The sequence below is a fragment of the Corvus brachyrhynchos genome, unplaced genomic scaffold (assembly GCF_000691975.1).
Source record: "Corvus brachyrhynchos isolate BGI_N302 unplaced genomic scaffold, ASM69197v1 scaffold70, whole genome shotgun sequence".
Classification (NCBI taxonomy): domain Eukaryota; kingdom Metazoa; phylum Chordata; class Aves; order Passeriformes; family Corvidae; genus Corvus; species Corvus brachyrhynchos.
In genome coordinates, this window is record NW_008236217.1 from 5861280 (window position 1) to 5878409 (window position 17130).

The window sequence follows — 17130 nt, forward strand, 5'->3', positions numbered from 1 at the left end:
CCCACCTCCTCCCACCTCTTTCTGCTTGGGACTGCAGAGGGGGCTGCGAGGGAGTAGGGATGCTCAGCTCCCATGTGGGCAGAGGGGGTGCTCGGTCAGCAGTAGAGCTGTTCAGCCCTGCAGCCGGTGCAAGGAGTGGAAGGAATTTTACATGTGGCTAAGTGTGAGACTGATGGAGCAAAAACAAGGTGCCCAAGATGTAAGACTTGACTATGCTGGATGAGATTTGCCAATGTCATAGGACTCCTTACATGCATCTTCATTAAAAATATGCGGAACCCTGCCGTGCCGTTATCACAGATGTGTGTTTAATTTACTATAGAGAGTTTACCACGTGAGAGGTTTTGGGAGAGCTTTTTCACAAGCAGCACAAAGCAAGCAACTTCCAAAGCAAAGTTTTGAGGAAGGACAGTTTGCACTGTGTGTGTGAGGAGTATGATTTGCTAGCAGGCACTGGAAGGACTGTCACAGGGCTGGTGGTCACAGGGCTGGGTGGCCCCAGAGGGGGGCTGCATTACCCCTGTGCCTTACCCACAGCTTTCACCTGTGGGGTAATAGTCTTAGACATCAAAGTTTCTTGATAAGGCTATCTGAGACTGCAGAATTAAAAGCACTGTGTGGAAACTAAACTGCTCATGGTTATTCTTCACAGGGTTTTCAAGTTCACTCCCAGTATGAATTTTTGGTTTCTGATATTTTTTCCACTTTGCTGGAATGTTCTGATATAATGCTATGGGCATTAATCCTGCTACAAATGCTGTGTTTCAGACAGCCGTCCAAACACTTGTGCATAATAATAAAATCTAGATTTTTATTTTTTAAGATGTCCTTCGTTGAGGTGGAGTCACTGCAGCAAAGTAGCACATAGTGAAAAATGCAGTCTCATTCCCCTGCAGTCAGGGCAGGCTGGTGTCTTACTAAATAGCTATTTAACTTTTTCTGTTCAGTTTTGTTTTAAAATGTGTCAGTAAGAAGGTTCCAATCCCAACCCATTACTCTGCTCTGTAGGGGTTCATGTGATTACAGTTTGTCCAACGTAGCCTATATTTCTTCTTTGTCTGTTTCACTTATCTCCTCTATTTATATTAATTTCTTTCCTTTTATTTTGATAAATAAGTCTTCTTTTTCCTTCATGTTTATATCCTTTAAATATTTATCTGCTCTCCTCCTGTTTGCCTGTAGTCATTGCTCAGTACCGTTTATGTTTAGCTTTTGGCAGTTACTCAGTAACATAGGGAAAAAACCCAAGATTTCCTTTTTGGTTAGGTATTCTTTTAGATCTCAAGCAGCTACGTATATTTTCAGAACTGTATATAGGGACTGAGATGTAGATGGTGAGATCCTATTAATGTCAACAACGGTTTTACTATTGACTGTTTTAGGGCCATGATTTCACCCAGAAATTCTCTGAACTTAGTCATATATCCACAACGCTCCCTATACGGTAGTGGAGTCCAGGCTGAAAACCAATTCACAATTATTTGAGGACTGTGTTTCTCTTCTCAAAGGAGAAAACAATAAATCAGCCTTTTTTCATTGTTGTTGTTGTTTTCCGTGTGACCAAGGCTTGCTGATTGCAAAGCTTTAATGAACGTCTTGATAACGACGAAAGACTGGGCTTTTTCTTATGCTCTGGTTTAGGAAATGACCTTGCTTTGACTTCACACCCTGCTTGCTGATGGGACTGGAGGCTTCTTCAATGACAGACAGCCGTCTCACAGATGCTTTTCACTTTTATGAGGTGAACACATCAGCAGAGCTATATTAAGTATGTCTGCATCACATGTCAGGTCCTGGGCAAAGCAGAAATTTGCTTTGTCTGAATGTTGACAGTAAACACCACAATTTTACTGAACAATTTAAATTCTGAATTCCTGTCTGTTTTGTGTGCAGGTAGCATGGAGGGCTAGGTTACGGATAACCTGATAAACCTCATCCTATGTGGTTTACAAATAGAAACTGTCTCAGAGCTTTATATCTCCTAAATGAAGTGTGTCCTCAGTGTTGGATAAGCCACTATCCCAGCTTCCTCAGTGATGCCTTAAATATACTAGGTATTTGTTTCAGAAACCAAAATGTTTGCAATCCAGTATCTGAAACGCTCATCCAAAAAAATGATGTTAGAACAAGTAAGTTTGTACTGGCTCTGTGTTTACCACATCCAAGCAGCCTAATGGAAGGAGTGTTTAGAGTGAGAAGTCGGCATAGTGCAGTTGTGGTCAGGACAGCTTAGGGAGAATGTTAACATTTGCCTCCTGTCCTTTGACCAAACCCATCCAAACCCTCCCATCTGAGAAGTGCACCTCTCACTGTCCAGCCACTGCCTCACGTTACCCATATCAGAACTAAGCTGGTAAACTCCAATTAGGACAATTGCAAAAACATTACTTCATAACTTTGTATGTTTACCCTAAACCTGGAAGATATAGGGGTTCTCTTTTAAAACTTCCTGGTGGGGTTTTTTATTATTCCATCTTCTGACTTTATGTTACAACTGATAAAGAAAAGATTGAGTTTCTGATAGAGTGTCTATCCACAGGAACAAGGCTGCTGAGGAAAATTTTGCTTGACAAAATATCAGTATTAAGGATTTCAGCAGAATTATTTGGTTTGATTGTGTACATTTGAAAAAATATTTTATAGTTGTACATTATAATTAGTGTTAAGAAAGAGGAGATTAAAAAAAATAAAACCCTTAACAAAGAGTATTTTGATGCAGCCAAAACAATTTTTCTCAATTTAATTTTGGCAAAATTTGCCAAATTTAAGCTTTTTGTTACAGTTTAGAGAAAAAAAAACCCACAGCAAAAACACTTTTGAAAATACTCAAAATTACAAGTTTCAAACAGGTCTACAGAAAACATTTACTAGGATTACTTCAGTCTATGAATAAAACTGCCCTGGTGGCAAATGACAGCATCCCAGAACATACACTCTACACAGAGAGGAAATACCACGTTTCCTCTCCTTCCAGGAATTCTCACTTAATATTTCATAAAAGATTATTGGTCTCATCCTTAAACATCTGAGCTGGACCAGGCAGAAGGTTTCATACCATGCCATTAAACAAAATAGTAGGGGCTCATGTAACAAAAGAGAAGGGACTTGGCTGGGCTTTAAATCACTCTCACACAGGGGCACTTTGCCCTGAGTTGGTGTGCCAAGAACTCCTTGGGAAGATCCTGCACCACCCTCACCCCCTCTCACCTCTGCCAGGCTTTGTAAGTGAATCAGTAATTGCTCAAAGATTGTGAAGGAGAGGAAATGCCCCTTTCGGTACAACTGGGTGTTTAGACCTGGAGAGACTAAATAAAGGGAGCTTTTTTTTTTTTCCTGTAGAAGGCTGGCATAAGAGGGAATATCTTTGCATTTTCACTCCTGAGCCAGTGTTCACTCCGCATACTTTTCAAACATAAAAGCTGTATTTTTGCCTTTGATGATATGTTGCCGAAAGTATTTGTGATGAATACCAAAGCACAGACAGCTTTCACACTTCCAGAGTAAAGTGATGCATAAACTTTATTCAGCCCTCCCTGAAAAAGCCCCCAAACAGGTGTGTTTTCAGAGCAAAGAGCAGCAGTGGTTGATTAAACCATGCTGGGCTTCAAGCTTAAAAGGCAAGCAGTGAAACTAATTACCCTGAGGGACCCAGCAGTTCCTGGATGTCTGGATCATCTCCATCTCAAGCAGGACAAGAAAAAAATAACTTCTTCATTGCTTCTGTTGGCTTAGCAACATCTCAATAGCAAAACACAAGGCAGACACTCATTTGATGCTGGAATGCTCCATGGATAGGAAATAGGAATCTTGGTGCTGCCTCTTTGCAGCTGCATGTGAGTTAGCCAGCACTGCAGCAGGGCAGGAGCTGCAAAGGAAAAAGGGTGTCCCAGGAGATACAAGAGAAGTTTGATGGAAAAAGTTCATCCCTCTTTAGACTGTGTTTAAGAGTAGGACTGAGGACTATATGTCCTGGTCATCTTTCCTGTATTGGTTTCTTGCAGGCTGGAACTAAATTTGAAATACCTATTTTGTGTGGGGAGAAAAGGCCAACTGTCCCATAAATGTTTTAAACAAATTTTCTTTATTGCAAAACTATATGAAACCAGTTTCTTCCTTCAGGTCATCATAATTTCCAGAGCTACTGATGAATAGTGTTTACCGGGACCTCTGAATTCTAAGGCCAGCCCTCTTATTCATTTGTCATTTTGAAATTATGCCTATTCCTAGAGCATAGGTAATTACTGCCTGTCAGTAAGAATTAGTACTGAAAGTGTTGTTATTGCCTGCAGTAGTAGTAATAATAATAAAAAATAGTTACAACTCTATTCAACTGAAGCAAATGAAATATAGGAGCATGTTGCACTCAAATTCAAGAAACAAATACTTTATTGATGATTTCACAGGATATCACATCCACTAAGGTAAATAAATTTAAATCAAACATATGCTTTACATAAAAAGAAGAAAGTTCCAGGTGCAACTCTGCAGAGGTGTTGAAGACTTTCAGTTTTGCACAAGTTGTGAACAGATGTATTTCCAGCTGTAGGGTTTGGACTTTTAGAGGAAGTTCCCTTCCAGCAGATGGCCGCTTTTCTTTTCTCTTCATCGAGCTGTTTAATGAGTCTGGTTTCAATGAATTTAGTTAGAACTGATTTATGCAATTGTGAGGGGTGTAGATCTGACTTTGCTGGTGATGTACATCACCACAGGATTTGGCTTACTGGATGCCATTTCACATCCTCAGCTCACAGATCTCAGTGGGGAATGGTTTCACCTGGGAGCTATGCATAAGCACATCTGTGGATGTTCAGTTGGTCTAGTTCTACTTAAAAATACACAAAAATTGAAATTTCACCTCTGCATAAGGACATGAGATTTATGTGATCATCTGGCTGGTTTGTCAGTCAGTACTTCTCTAATGATGGGGTTGAACCCAGCAGCTAATTTCAGCCAAAAATCTAAAACACACTTAATCTCCTGCAGTGTCTGTGGATTTTTTCAGTCAAGAAGAGAGATACAAATTGATGTCCCAGTGAGGAAACAGCAGGAGGTCACAGCTGCCAGAGGCTCCATCGGGTAGGGAGGAGGCGACTGCGCAGCACCTTCAGCTCACCAGGCTGTTTCCTACTGGGCAAGGGTATGAGGAAAACATGAGAAGAGCTCAGATTACTGCTCTGAGGATTTATTTTCAGCTGAGTTCTTATGTCCTAGAACCCGTGTTTGCTCCTGACAAGTCCCATGTGATTTTTTTTTTTAAATAACATCAGACTTCAGCACTCTTCTTTAATTCTCTCTGTTAGAAAATTGAGCAGAGGTAGTTCAGAGGGATATTGCAAGATTTAATTAACTTTTACAAACAGAGAGAATAATGAATAGGTGATAAAGACTGTAAATGGAAGTTCAATACTAAAGTGTAGTATTGATTTAGAGACATCTGTCATTTCGAATCTCAACATCGGAGCATCAAGGCTACTTTAAAATACAAACAAGCAAAGGGAAGTCTTTGATTTCTTTAAAGCTAGATGTGTTGTTTCATGTAAAAAGGAAAAAAAAAAGGGAGGGGGGAGGGTTGGAGGTAAAATGACCTGCTTCAGACCCTGGACTCCTAAAACCCAGTCTACATTCTTACTGATTTTTCAAAGTGCCTTTCTACAAAGAAGCGTCTCCTGTTCTGTAGGTCTGGATTTTTACCTTTGCTGCAGCAGCGTAGGGCTGAGTGGTAAAACTCTGGTATAATGGCTCTTTCCCCATCTCTAAAAGGTTCCCTATTTCCGGCCACAGAGGATCTTTCTTTCAGAAGAATAGCCTTCACAACATTATATGCATTTCAAAAGAAAAGCACATGAAGTCCCCATGTGACATTACTGGTATACATCTACATTCAATGTGTCAAAAGGACACTTTTCTGTTTTTTCTTTGTGTTGTAATAATGCTCTGCTGATGAAGGTGCAACATGAAAGGCTGCTCTTTAGAGGATTTGAGTTTAGTACTGTGTGGAACAAAACCACAGTAATGCAAATAGTACTTCTAAGCAGAACTATTGAAGCGAGACTATGATCACTTTTAGATAGCCTGTATTTCTCCATATCTCAGGTAATTAGGCACCCCACAAGTACTTTGCGTGTGGGGTCCTGGGCTGGCCCAGGCCATATGAGGACAGCAGGGCCCAGACAGGGACAATCTGAGGTGCTGCTGAGCCTCCAGCTTCATGAGCCTGATTTCTGCTCCCAAAAGACAGGTTTTCAAAAAGGAAGCGTAGCCCCGTAGTGCAGGTTATGAGTGGTTACAGGGCCATGACTGGAGAATGAGATGTGTTCTGTGGTGATATCACCTTATCTATAATTTTGGTGTGCCTCCTCTGTGCATGTGGGGAGAAGGGTGGCTTGGCGCCCTGGCAGGTCCACACCCTGGAACCCCCACAGCAGCAAGCAGGGCACAAGGCATGGGGCTTTGGCAAAGCACTGGGCTGCACACCTGGGCCTTTCCTTGTTGAGAGGTTAAAATGATGGGTGGAGGAGGGTGTGCTGCTGTTCTGACAGCCTCTTCTCACACCTGTGCAGTGCAAATGCAGGTAGGCACTTTCTTGGGCTACCTAACCAGGCTTAATGGGAAATGTCCCATGTAGAGTGCCCAGCAATGCCCACATATCCAACAGGAATTCCCACCTGGGATCATCACTGATGGACAGCACACAAAATGGTCTGTCTTCACAGAGGTTAAGCATTTTGTGAGTGTATGATGCGTGATTTTTACTTGTGGGATGAGATTACAACTCCGCAATTCCCTTTGTTTTGAATTTATCTACAAGGTAGCTTAGGTTGAATGAGCTAGTAAAGCTTACGTCAGTACTGGCCTAAGTAAAGCATCAAAATAGCAAGAAATCCAAGTATGTCACCAGTGCTATTTAAGGTTTTCAGATCAGCTGCTTTGGACCTATTTCTGTGCATCAATTTTTGAAGTACAGCAATAGACGGAGGTTTTGTTATGATATGTTCCTTCCTTGGGTGCTGAGAGTACTCGGCTTCTGAGCAGCTCTACAACACATGCCTCCAATGACAGAATCTGACTGACATCTCAGGCTTTGCTACCTAAAATAGTTTCATAATATCTCTTGTAGATGCTTTTGTCTGAAAAGTGTATTGGCATTGTGAAAAGACAGAAGAAAATATCAATACTTTTAATAAAATAGTGATTGAAAAATGGATCTTTAGAATCAAGATTTGATTACATGGGGACTTGAATCCTCAGTGTCTGAATATTCTGCTGAATGGCTTTGGTATGAAATCTTCAGCACTAATTTTGTTTAGCTTGAACTCAGCTCACCTCTGAAATTATGATTTCCCTTTCTCTCTATTCATCTCAACCAAAAAAAGTATTTTTCTCACTGCTGTCACACAATAAACTTATCTCTACACATAAAAAGAATTATGTACTATTTTTATTTGGAATTTTTATTTATTACTGATTTCTTGGGTGGCTTATTGGAAGTTTTGAATATTTTATATATACATCACTTCCAGAAAGTGCTATTCAGTGATACGTCATAGACGCTGCTAGCATCAGCAAAATACAATAAATTAATTTGCGTGACATTAGTCTGACTTGCTCTGGGACTGGTACATTCTGTTTCATCTTAAATGAAGTAAAGTTATTAATTTTGTGTAGTTTTCATTTTCACATTAGCATTCTCTTCTGTGAAGTGTAATTGCCTTCCTGTTATTTGTAATACTGTAGTCATTTTAGTTAGGGCAGCTCACCATAGAGAGAGGCTCAGGGCCTTCCTGGAGAATTTACTACACAGACCAGACAGTCAGAAACAGAGGACATGAGTGGTCTGATTTGCTTAAGGTCATATGAGCCATCAGCAGAGCGAGAATCAGGATCCAGTTTGCCAAACCTTATTCCAGTACTGTATCCAGCGACCATGCTGCCTCTTAGTATGTCACTGTTCTTATTGTTCTTTCTTTATAGTTCGGGATCGGGTACGATCTAAAATGGAGAGAGATATTTTGGCAGAAGTCAACCATCCTTTCATAGTCAAGCTTCATTATGGTAACTATAATAAGATATAATTTGTGCTTTTTCTTAAATTGGTTGGGGAACTGTGACTAGATGTGTTAAACTTTCGTACAGATACCCTCTGCCTACTTGTGACTCTGTTTCTAACAAAGTCGTAGAGGCAACCTGTGTGAAATTCTTCATTTATGCTAAAGGAGAAATTCAGTATTTGTAAGTTTTATCCATTCCTCCATCAAAATAAATTTGTCATAAAGTCTGATGTTGTAGGTAGTGCTGGTGGGGTAACTGGTGAGTTTACGTATGCCAACCCTTTACCCACTGTAAGGTATCATTTAGAAAGACAGAGGATTTAAATAAAAGCTGGTTTTAATAATCAGTACCAGTCTAAATTTGCATATGTGTGTACATGAATGTGGTGTCTTGCTGGAGCTGCCTCCCCCATTATTACTGTAACAGGTGTTCTGAGGACATTTGAGTGTGTGGGCTCTCCTCTCACACAAGCATGGGAACAACTCTCTATGCTTCGCTCCCGGTGACTCCAGATACCTTGTGGAGTGGGAAACACTGTTAATTCGTAGGTGCTTAGCACAGAAATGAAGGTATTAGTAATGCACTGTTGTCTCTCAACTGACGCTACTTTTCCCCATAATCTAAGCTCAATTGCTAAGTTCTAGACAGAAATAATTTTTTTTTTTGGTTCTCAAAGTTTTAAAATGACAGTGAAGCAATGGCATGAATGATATACTGCTAGTCAACAAGACTTACTTGTTGGGGACTTCAGTTTGATTCAAACTTCCAACATCTCCTTCCTTTTCTAATGCAGCATTTCAAACAGAGGGAAAGTTGTATCTAATACTAGATTTCCTACGGGGAGGGGACCTTTTCACCAGACTCTCCAAAGAGGTAAGCTGATCGATCTTCAACTGAGAAATTAAAGACTGTCTTGGATTTTCAGAACTCAGATTGAGTTGGTGGGAATGAAAAATGGCCTTGGGAATAGTCCTATGTGTATGTAATAGAGCTATCTCATTTTGCATGGTTAAGTGGGTTCTTAATAACTGTATTTGAATTATGCTATAGGTAATGCAGCAGATACCATGTAGGCATCACTGCCAGAGAAAACTGCACCACTGCTAAGCCATTCCCGTAGCAAAGTAGCCCCAGACTCATTGTTTTCAAAATAAGTCTTGGATGTGATGAGAAACGGTCTGAGTAATCAATCCCCAATACATTTTGCCCTTGGGATGAACATAGAACCACTGGAAAAACACACACACTGCCAGCAAAGGGAAGAGATGGCTGTGGGTCAGGGCCAGCCCCTGCAGCTGCTGGGAGCAGGTCAAGGGCCATGCGCCACCCTGGGAATGGGAGATTGACTATCACAGCCCTCACCTGCCCTCCTTCTGCCTGCCAGGAGTAGCTGCTGCTTCCATACCCTCCCCAGGCTCTCATCCCTCCTCTGTCCTCTGCATGCCATGTCCCTGGAGAGGGACTGCTGCAGGCAGGAGACATCCCAAACCTGAGCCTCACTGGTGCCCATACAGAGCAGCCACAGTAGGTTTTCCAGGGTCATTTGGGCCTCTTCTGTATCGCCAAACCTCTGTGAGCCAGCAGTCCCAGAGATGTCCTTGCAGAAGTGCAGGAGGCTCCAGTGAGGCAGGATGGCTGCCCTGCAGTTGTCTGTGCCCTGGTCTTCTCTGTCACCAACACGACGTCCCCAACCCTTGGTACTTCCCAGGTTGTGGGGACAGGGGTGTGGGCAACCACTTACCACACAGTCTTTAAAGACAGGGACCTTTCAAATGCCATCTTGAGGGGAAGCTCTGTTGCTCTTCTTGGGTTTGGGGAGCTACTGATGGACTAAAAAAGCAGTGAAAACAGTATTTTCAGTCAAAAGTTCCCTAGCTTTTTTTTTTCCCCTCCCCATTCAGTTCCTGATTCAGTGACATGCTGCAGGCTGCTGTGTGCAGTGTAGCTTGGGACCCCAAGTATTTGCTTTTAAGGCTTGCTTGCTAATGCAAGACATTGGTAAGAAGTTAATTACACCGCTGAGTAATGATTCTTGTATAAATATTCAGTTCCTGGTAGCAGTTACTTTTAATATGAGGGAAAAGATTTTAAAAATTTAAACTTAAAATATCCTTCTGCTATTGTCAGGAGACCAAGCTTCATTAGCGAGGCAGCGCTGCTGTCTCAGCAAGGGCCTCTCCAGTTTCATGGAAGAAGACAGAAAATGTGGCTCTTGCCTAAGAGGGCAGGTCCCTGTTCTGCACAGCCAGTGTACTCAAAAGTGGAAGATAACAGCTCAGACTTTGTACTTCTTTAAAGCTTCATGTTTTCCCCAAAGCTTTTCCAGGGCAATTCACTGACTTCTCTGCTGTGTACCATCAGGAGCGAGTCCTCTTAAGCTGACAGTAAAAACATACTTCTCTTTTTTCAGTGTTTGCAGCTCACCTTGTCTGCCTATACTTTGCAGCTGTTTAGGGGCCAGAAGTTCTGGGAAAACTTGAACTGTCTGCAATTTGTTATAATAGATTTGGTTGAAAGGTATTGATTTCAGTGGACTTTCAGTCAGATCCCATATACATACATTGCATGCATGCATGCAAAGCTTGCCTACTTCTTGCTCTTTTTGAGACATCTGACATTAACTAGGTGTATATGTATAGATTAGATTTTTCCTTGATTCCATTGATTTAATTTCTTGCCTACATTATTTATTTTAAAGTTTATAAATAATTTAAGTTTATTTTGAAAATTAATGCAATTTTTGCATTCAATGCAATTAAATTTTTCGAGTTTTTGCTTGTGTATTTATTTATTATTTTCCTTGTGGTTTTATTTCTAGCCTTTGCAGTAAAATTCTTAATTAAATTATGTGACATCTGTTCTCTGAATCATCTCTTTTTTTTCTCTCAGCTGTCTGGAACTTCTCAAAGCACTCAGATATTTTGGCTACCCCTTTCTGGGAGCAGAGACTTAATTTTAAAATTAAGCTCTGCAACTTCTACTGTAGAATTTGCATTTACATATGACAAGTAAATTTGTATTGAGCTGACTCATTTTACTTCTGTCATGCATAATATTCACACTTGTGTATCCGATATATCAGCTTCTTTTTCTGCGTTATTATCTCTGTGCATATTGAAATTTAATTAAAGAGAACGTCTGAGATACAATGGAAGTAGAACCGGAGGGGTTTCCTGCCATCTGAGTTTTTCAGAGCTTATTGGTTTTTTGATTACAGAAGCTTCTTCACCTAAAACACAGCTTTCAGTGTTAGCAGTATCCATATCAGCTACAGAAAAAGCTGTCTTCAGCTGGCACCTCATCAGGCCCTGGATGTTAAACAAGACATCACTGCTTAGGGCATCTGCACTGAGATTGCTTGAACCTCCAAGGCAGAAGGTTTTAAATTGATCTGAGTCTCTTCATTCCATGTATTCTGCTCAGATTTGGAAGTATTTCACTTCCAAAAAAAAGGTTTCCATTTCATGGGAAGCTGGTAACCAAACGCCAAGATTGTAGCAAGTTAAGGGCTATGAAACCAATATAGGCTGCACTGAATGTGTTTAATTTTGCCGTTCATTTCCAAAGGCTAAGGAGTTATAATTTATTCCTATTATTGTGACATAATGTCATCTAAACAGATCAAACAGACAAATGAGAGCAGCATATTTTAAGGAACAGAGGCACTCAAAAGATCAAGACTTGTTTTATAAGGAGAATCTGGTAAGAATTGTTAATGTAAGTTCAGACAAATTATGGAAAATTGAACCTGATATGATGGTTCTTCCAGCATTCCCAGGTTAGACAATTCCTTCCCCGTGTCTGTTTAAGGCAAGCCAGCCCTCCGCTGTCCAATAAATAGATGTGGTCTTCTCTTCCTTCTCTTCCTTCTTTCTAGGTGATGTTTACAGAAGAGGATGTCAAGTTCTACTTAGCTGAGCTGGCCTTGGCATTAGACCACCTCCATGGTCTTGGAATTATTTACAGGGATCTAAAACCAGAAAAGTAAGTTAACAAGGAAAAGTGAACTGAAACAAAAATACATGAACTTTTAGGCTGCTTCTGCTCCTTGTCATGCTACTAAATGAGAAGGTGCCAGGGGCTCTGCCTTCCTTCTTGTTTATGAGACTCTACATGAGACCTGCACTAAGAGCAGTAGGGTTTTCCTATCATACCATTTTAGTGTGAGGCCAAATATTTTGACTGTGCTCCAGTATGATGGGACATCTGTGTGCCTGGACTTCAGTTTTGTGAATGAATTCAGTAAAGAATTCAGATCCCCGTGCCTTGAACTTCACTGGCACTGTTCTCTGTTTGCAGCATTTAATCTGGCCTTCCCCTTGATGCAGTGTAAACCATTCAAAGCAACTGCGCCTCCAGCTCATATGGAATATGTCGTGGCACCATTCAGTTTTATTGTAGCCATTAAATGAGCATGTCTGAAAACTTGTGTGCCTATTAACTCATGAGAGACATGGTAATCAGGATTTTTAAAATACTTGTATTAACTGTGAAAAATATTTTCCAAAATATTTGTTCTCACTTATATTTGCAGCTATTTTTCACTTGTAATGTGGTCCTAATTTTCCTTTCTCTTTTTTATTTGCAATACATCAGTAGAGCAAATGACACCCTCAGTGCTATCACTGGGAGTGACATGATACTGTTTTTATTCTATGCCCTTTGCCTGGTGCTTTGCTGGCATCTGCTGTGATGACTTGAATAAATCAGGCTGCAACGTTTCAAAGTTCCTTTTTAATGTAATGTTCACCAGCATTTATAAAAGGTAACCACTGAGGGCAGTCTGTTTGGCAATTGCTTACACTTTCAAAGTCCAACAGCACAGCAGCATTTTCAAACTGAAACATTTGATGTGCATTTGATGTGCATTTTCACATCAAACTGAAAATAAGCAGCTCTTCCTTTAAAATTGAGTGTATTGCTTTCACTCTCATGGACAAAACATGAGACCAAAAGTGATGGAATGTGGACTTTGTAGGTGAGAAGTTGAGGGGGAGGAGACTGTTTATCTCCATTACAGTTCTATGTGATTTAAATTTTAAATTCAATTTTATGTTTTGGTGAGAAAAATAATAGTAGTAGCAGTCCTATGCTAATTCAACAGATATACATAACAAGAGCTCTCAGTCTTTTGGGCTAGAGGGTTTTTTGCAGTTGACCAAATTTTCCAATCTTGCCCATTTATGCAACCAAAACTGGAAACCAGAGTCTTCGGCAAATATGGGAAGTCATCCTGAAAATTGAAAAACTGGAGGGAGAAAAGTACCATTTTGTTCCTGATATGAAATGCAGGTAGGCAGTGGTTGCACCCCAGCTGCTACAGCCATGGCAGCTCTCTCATTGTCTGCCAGCAGCTCCTTGATTTCAGCTTCATTCTGAATTGCTGTTTTATCCATTCAGCATCAACAAACATGTACACAATAGAATAACTCCAGTTACAGGTTTTCAGTTTTAAACTTTGATTTTAGTGAGCATTAGTATGACTCATGCACACTGCTTTTCTCTCTGATGTTAGATGAGGCTGATTTTTGAGAGAATACATGATATATGAATCTGCTATTAGAAGGTATCCAGACATGAGCTTGTATATTCAGATATAAGCCACAATGCTGTTACATTTATAGGCACACACTGTAATTTTTTGCTTTAGAAGAAGTTAGAAACCAAGGAGAAAATTAAGTGTATGTCAAAACTGTTCATTGTATTTGAGATACTGAGAACTGGATTTTTCAGAGTTCTCAGCAGGAAGTGTCACTTAGCATCTCAAAAAACATCTCTCAATGACTCCAGTTGCAAGTGAGAGCACTTCATATTTCTGCAGACCAAGCTGCAGTGCTTCAAATCAGGGATCAGTGAATCGAGAAATTAGAGCTCATCTAAGGAAGGGAGGTGTCACTGATTTGTCATTGTCACATAGAAGCATGTTGAAAAGGTACAGATGGAATGCAGTTTTCTCTGTATTTTTGTCTGAGACCAGCCATCCCTTTCACTGTACTGCTCTGCTAAAATGCGTCCCTAAGTGTTACCAGTTTGCCGAGACAAGATTTCTCTGGAAGAAAATAGGAAGTATCATCACATAACTGAAGACCTTTATACAGTGAGATCACTGTGTAAAGTTAAGGTGGAAGCCCTCACTCTTGCATTCTCTAACTTCTGTATATATGGTTTGTGGTCTTTGAGGTACAGTTAAATGGATTAACTGTAATACAGTTTCATTTGGATGCAATTGACATAGTATAAAATTAGTTTACATGAATATAACTGTTGTGTAGGAAAGGAAATGACCCAGGAGTTTCATACCTGGAGATAAAGCAAGGCCTCTGATTGAAAACCATATCCTCTAAAAATAGCTCTGTAAGTGTAAAGCCTATGTGTAGTCACACCTAGGACAGCAGAGCATAACAGCCTATGACTGCGCTGGAACTTTAGGTTTACGTTAAAGAAATAGATACAGCAGAATAAAAATATTATTCTCAAGGGGAAAAAAAAAGCTGAATTTTTGAATTACATCTGGGAAAGAATAACTTTCTAAATAAGACAATAAAAGAAAATTAGGACTATCCCAGGATGTTCTCATCTTCCCCTTGCCCCCTGGCTGGATCAAATTTATCAAGACCATTACAGGCATGTTGCTAACCTAGGTTTAAGACAGCTGTGGAGACCCCATGGTCTCCATAGGAGGCCTCTTGGCAGTGCTCCACCAGTTGTTCATCTAGAATGTTGCTCCTAATAGCTAGTTTGAAATGTCTTTGTTGCCACTGCATGCCACTGCTCCTTGGCCTGCTCTCCTAGATGCTCCAACTTGCTTATTCTGCTCTCAGCAGCAGCCTCAGGTAATAGTGAGAACATCCTTGTCCTTAGACCCTTTTCTGTACCCTAAACAATCCAGCTACTGAATTCTTCTTCACTAGTTAGTCTTTATAGGTGTTCAATCATTCTCATTCCTCCCCTTTGGTTTCCTTTGATTCCTCTCACCTTTGAAGTGCAACGTGCAGAATCACACACACACATCTTCAGGAGAGGCATTGCCAGCATGATAACAGCACAAGGTCTGCTCTGTCACATTTGCAGAACTGGAGATAAATTAATTAGTTTATAATTTCCCAATTCTCTCTCTCTCTTCCCCCTTCATTAAAGATAGATTCTGCATTTGACCTTTCATTGTTCAAAGCTTTTGCTGTTCTTCAGAAGTTCCCAAAAGTAATTTGCTGATAGGTTTGAGTTTGCATGTCAGCTCTCTAAGTATGCTAAAATAAGAATTAAAATAGTATATGTGAAAAAAAAAAACAAACTTAGAAAATAGTACTGTTCAAACCACTTGGAAGAACTCTCAGTACATTAAAATTTAAGGTTCAGCTTTTACTTTTTAAGATTCCCTGAGCAAAAATCCATGTTAACAACTCAAAGTTATGAGTTAATTTCAAGTGCAACTGGGAGTTGTTCTCAAGTCAGCTGTACTTATTTCAAAAAGACAAGTAATTGAGCTTTCTGGTTAAAATCTTGTTTAGAACAAGCAGATACTTCTCTTGAATTGTTGCAGACAAATTCTTCTCCTTGAGTTGTCTTGGTGATTTCAGTGGCATCCCTCGTGGGACAAGGTATTGTTCAGTCACACTGAGAGCCACTGAGTTCCTTACATGGTGAGGCATGATTTTACTTAAGAACTGCACAATCAAGCTATTAAATATGGTAAATATACCAAAATAGATAAATGGGTACTTATTATAAAGTAGTATGTGATGCATATGTTATTTCTTATGCTGTGGTTTAAGGGTATGAGTGACTTAGAAATAACTCTACCATCTGAAAATGGATAGACTAATATTATTATTTATCTTTACCATTTCTCTTTTCAGGAACCTAGATGCACCTTGAGTGCTGGCATAGGGGCTTAGGTTCACAAGGAGTGGTATTAAGACCCTCAGTTGTGTATACAAGGGACAGCTCATATATATAACAGTTTTATAACAACATCTGATATGTTGAACTATACTCTAAAAAACACAAACAGCAATTTTTAATGCAACGTGTTCCAAACCATGACAATTTATGAATGTAACTGCCCTGTGTAGAGAGGGGAGATCTGAGAATCAGTAAAAGACAAAGGGTTATGGTGGAAAGCTTCCACTGATGTTAACAGTCCCTTTTTGACTTCATGTTGTCAATGAAGCTGCAGCAGAGATGAGTTTGTATTCAGCAGGGTGAGATAGCATGGGGTCATGTGAGATAGGTATGGGGTCATGCAAACACTGAATGTCACAAAACACTGACAATTTGTGAGAAGCTTCATCTCTTTAGTAGATATTTGACTATTCATCTGGTACTTTCATAACAAAACATGCAATGAAATAAAACATTGTTCATAAAGTCTTGGGTTTTATTTCCAACCTGAAAATTTGGCTACAGTTTCTGAAAAACATAAAGTGTGGGTTGAATCTTCTGCAAAACTGCTCTCACTTAGAAAGAAACTTATCCCCAAAAAACCCCGCAAAAAACCCCATAAAACCAAACAAACCAACCCCAGAGTTCCAGTTATATTAGATTTGGCAGAACTTCACCTTGATTTGGGAATTTGGAGCTCAGAGTTAAGCCCAAAAGACATGTCTAAAAACCAAAAATAAAGAAAGAGAGAAATGGGAGAGAATTGTTCAGGCCTTGACTTAAGACATAATATAAAACAATGCCAACAACCCATAGTGAAAGCTTTTTATCCCTGTGATGAAGTCGCAGCAGTACTGTTGATACGGAGTTTGCAGTCCTAGCTGTACTGTGAGGCCTCTCCTGTAACTCGGAGTATGTCATTCCACTGCTACTAATTTAGCTCCAGCCTCTAGCATGGAGATTTCCAGCCTTTATTTTCTCAAGGCATACTTTCAAACTGAGGTCAGTGAAAGCAGTTTGAATGTTTGTGGGGTGATCCTGATGCAAAAATGCTCAGTCATAGAATAATAGAATATCCCCACGACAACCCCAAGAGTCACACCATGTGCCTGAGAGCATTGTCCAAACACTTCTTGAGCTCTGTCAGGCTGGTGCTGTTCCAGTGCTGTTCCAGTGCTAAACCAACCTCTGGGTGAAGAG

General features: G+C 40.1%; 1 protein-coding gene across 3 annotated transcripts in view; it reads left to right on the forward strand.

The window, feature by feature from the left end:
• Positions 1-17130, forward strand: part of RPS6KA2 (ribosomal protein S6 kinase A2) — a 250972-nt gene that overhangs the window by 168150 nt on the left and 65692 nt on the right. For all 3 annotated transcript variants that reach the window (XM_017746000.1, XM_008643316.2, XM_017745994.1), the window contains exons 4-6: positions 7972-8052; positions 8843-8922; positions 11927-12033. In XM_017746000.1, the coding sequence (XP_017601489.1) occupies positions 7972-8052; positions 8843-8922; positions 11927-12033 (268 nt within the window). The remainder of the gene's footprint in view (positions 1-7971; positions 8053-8842; positions 8923-11926; positions 12034-17130) is intronic.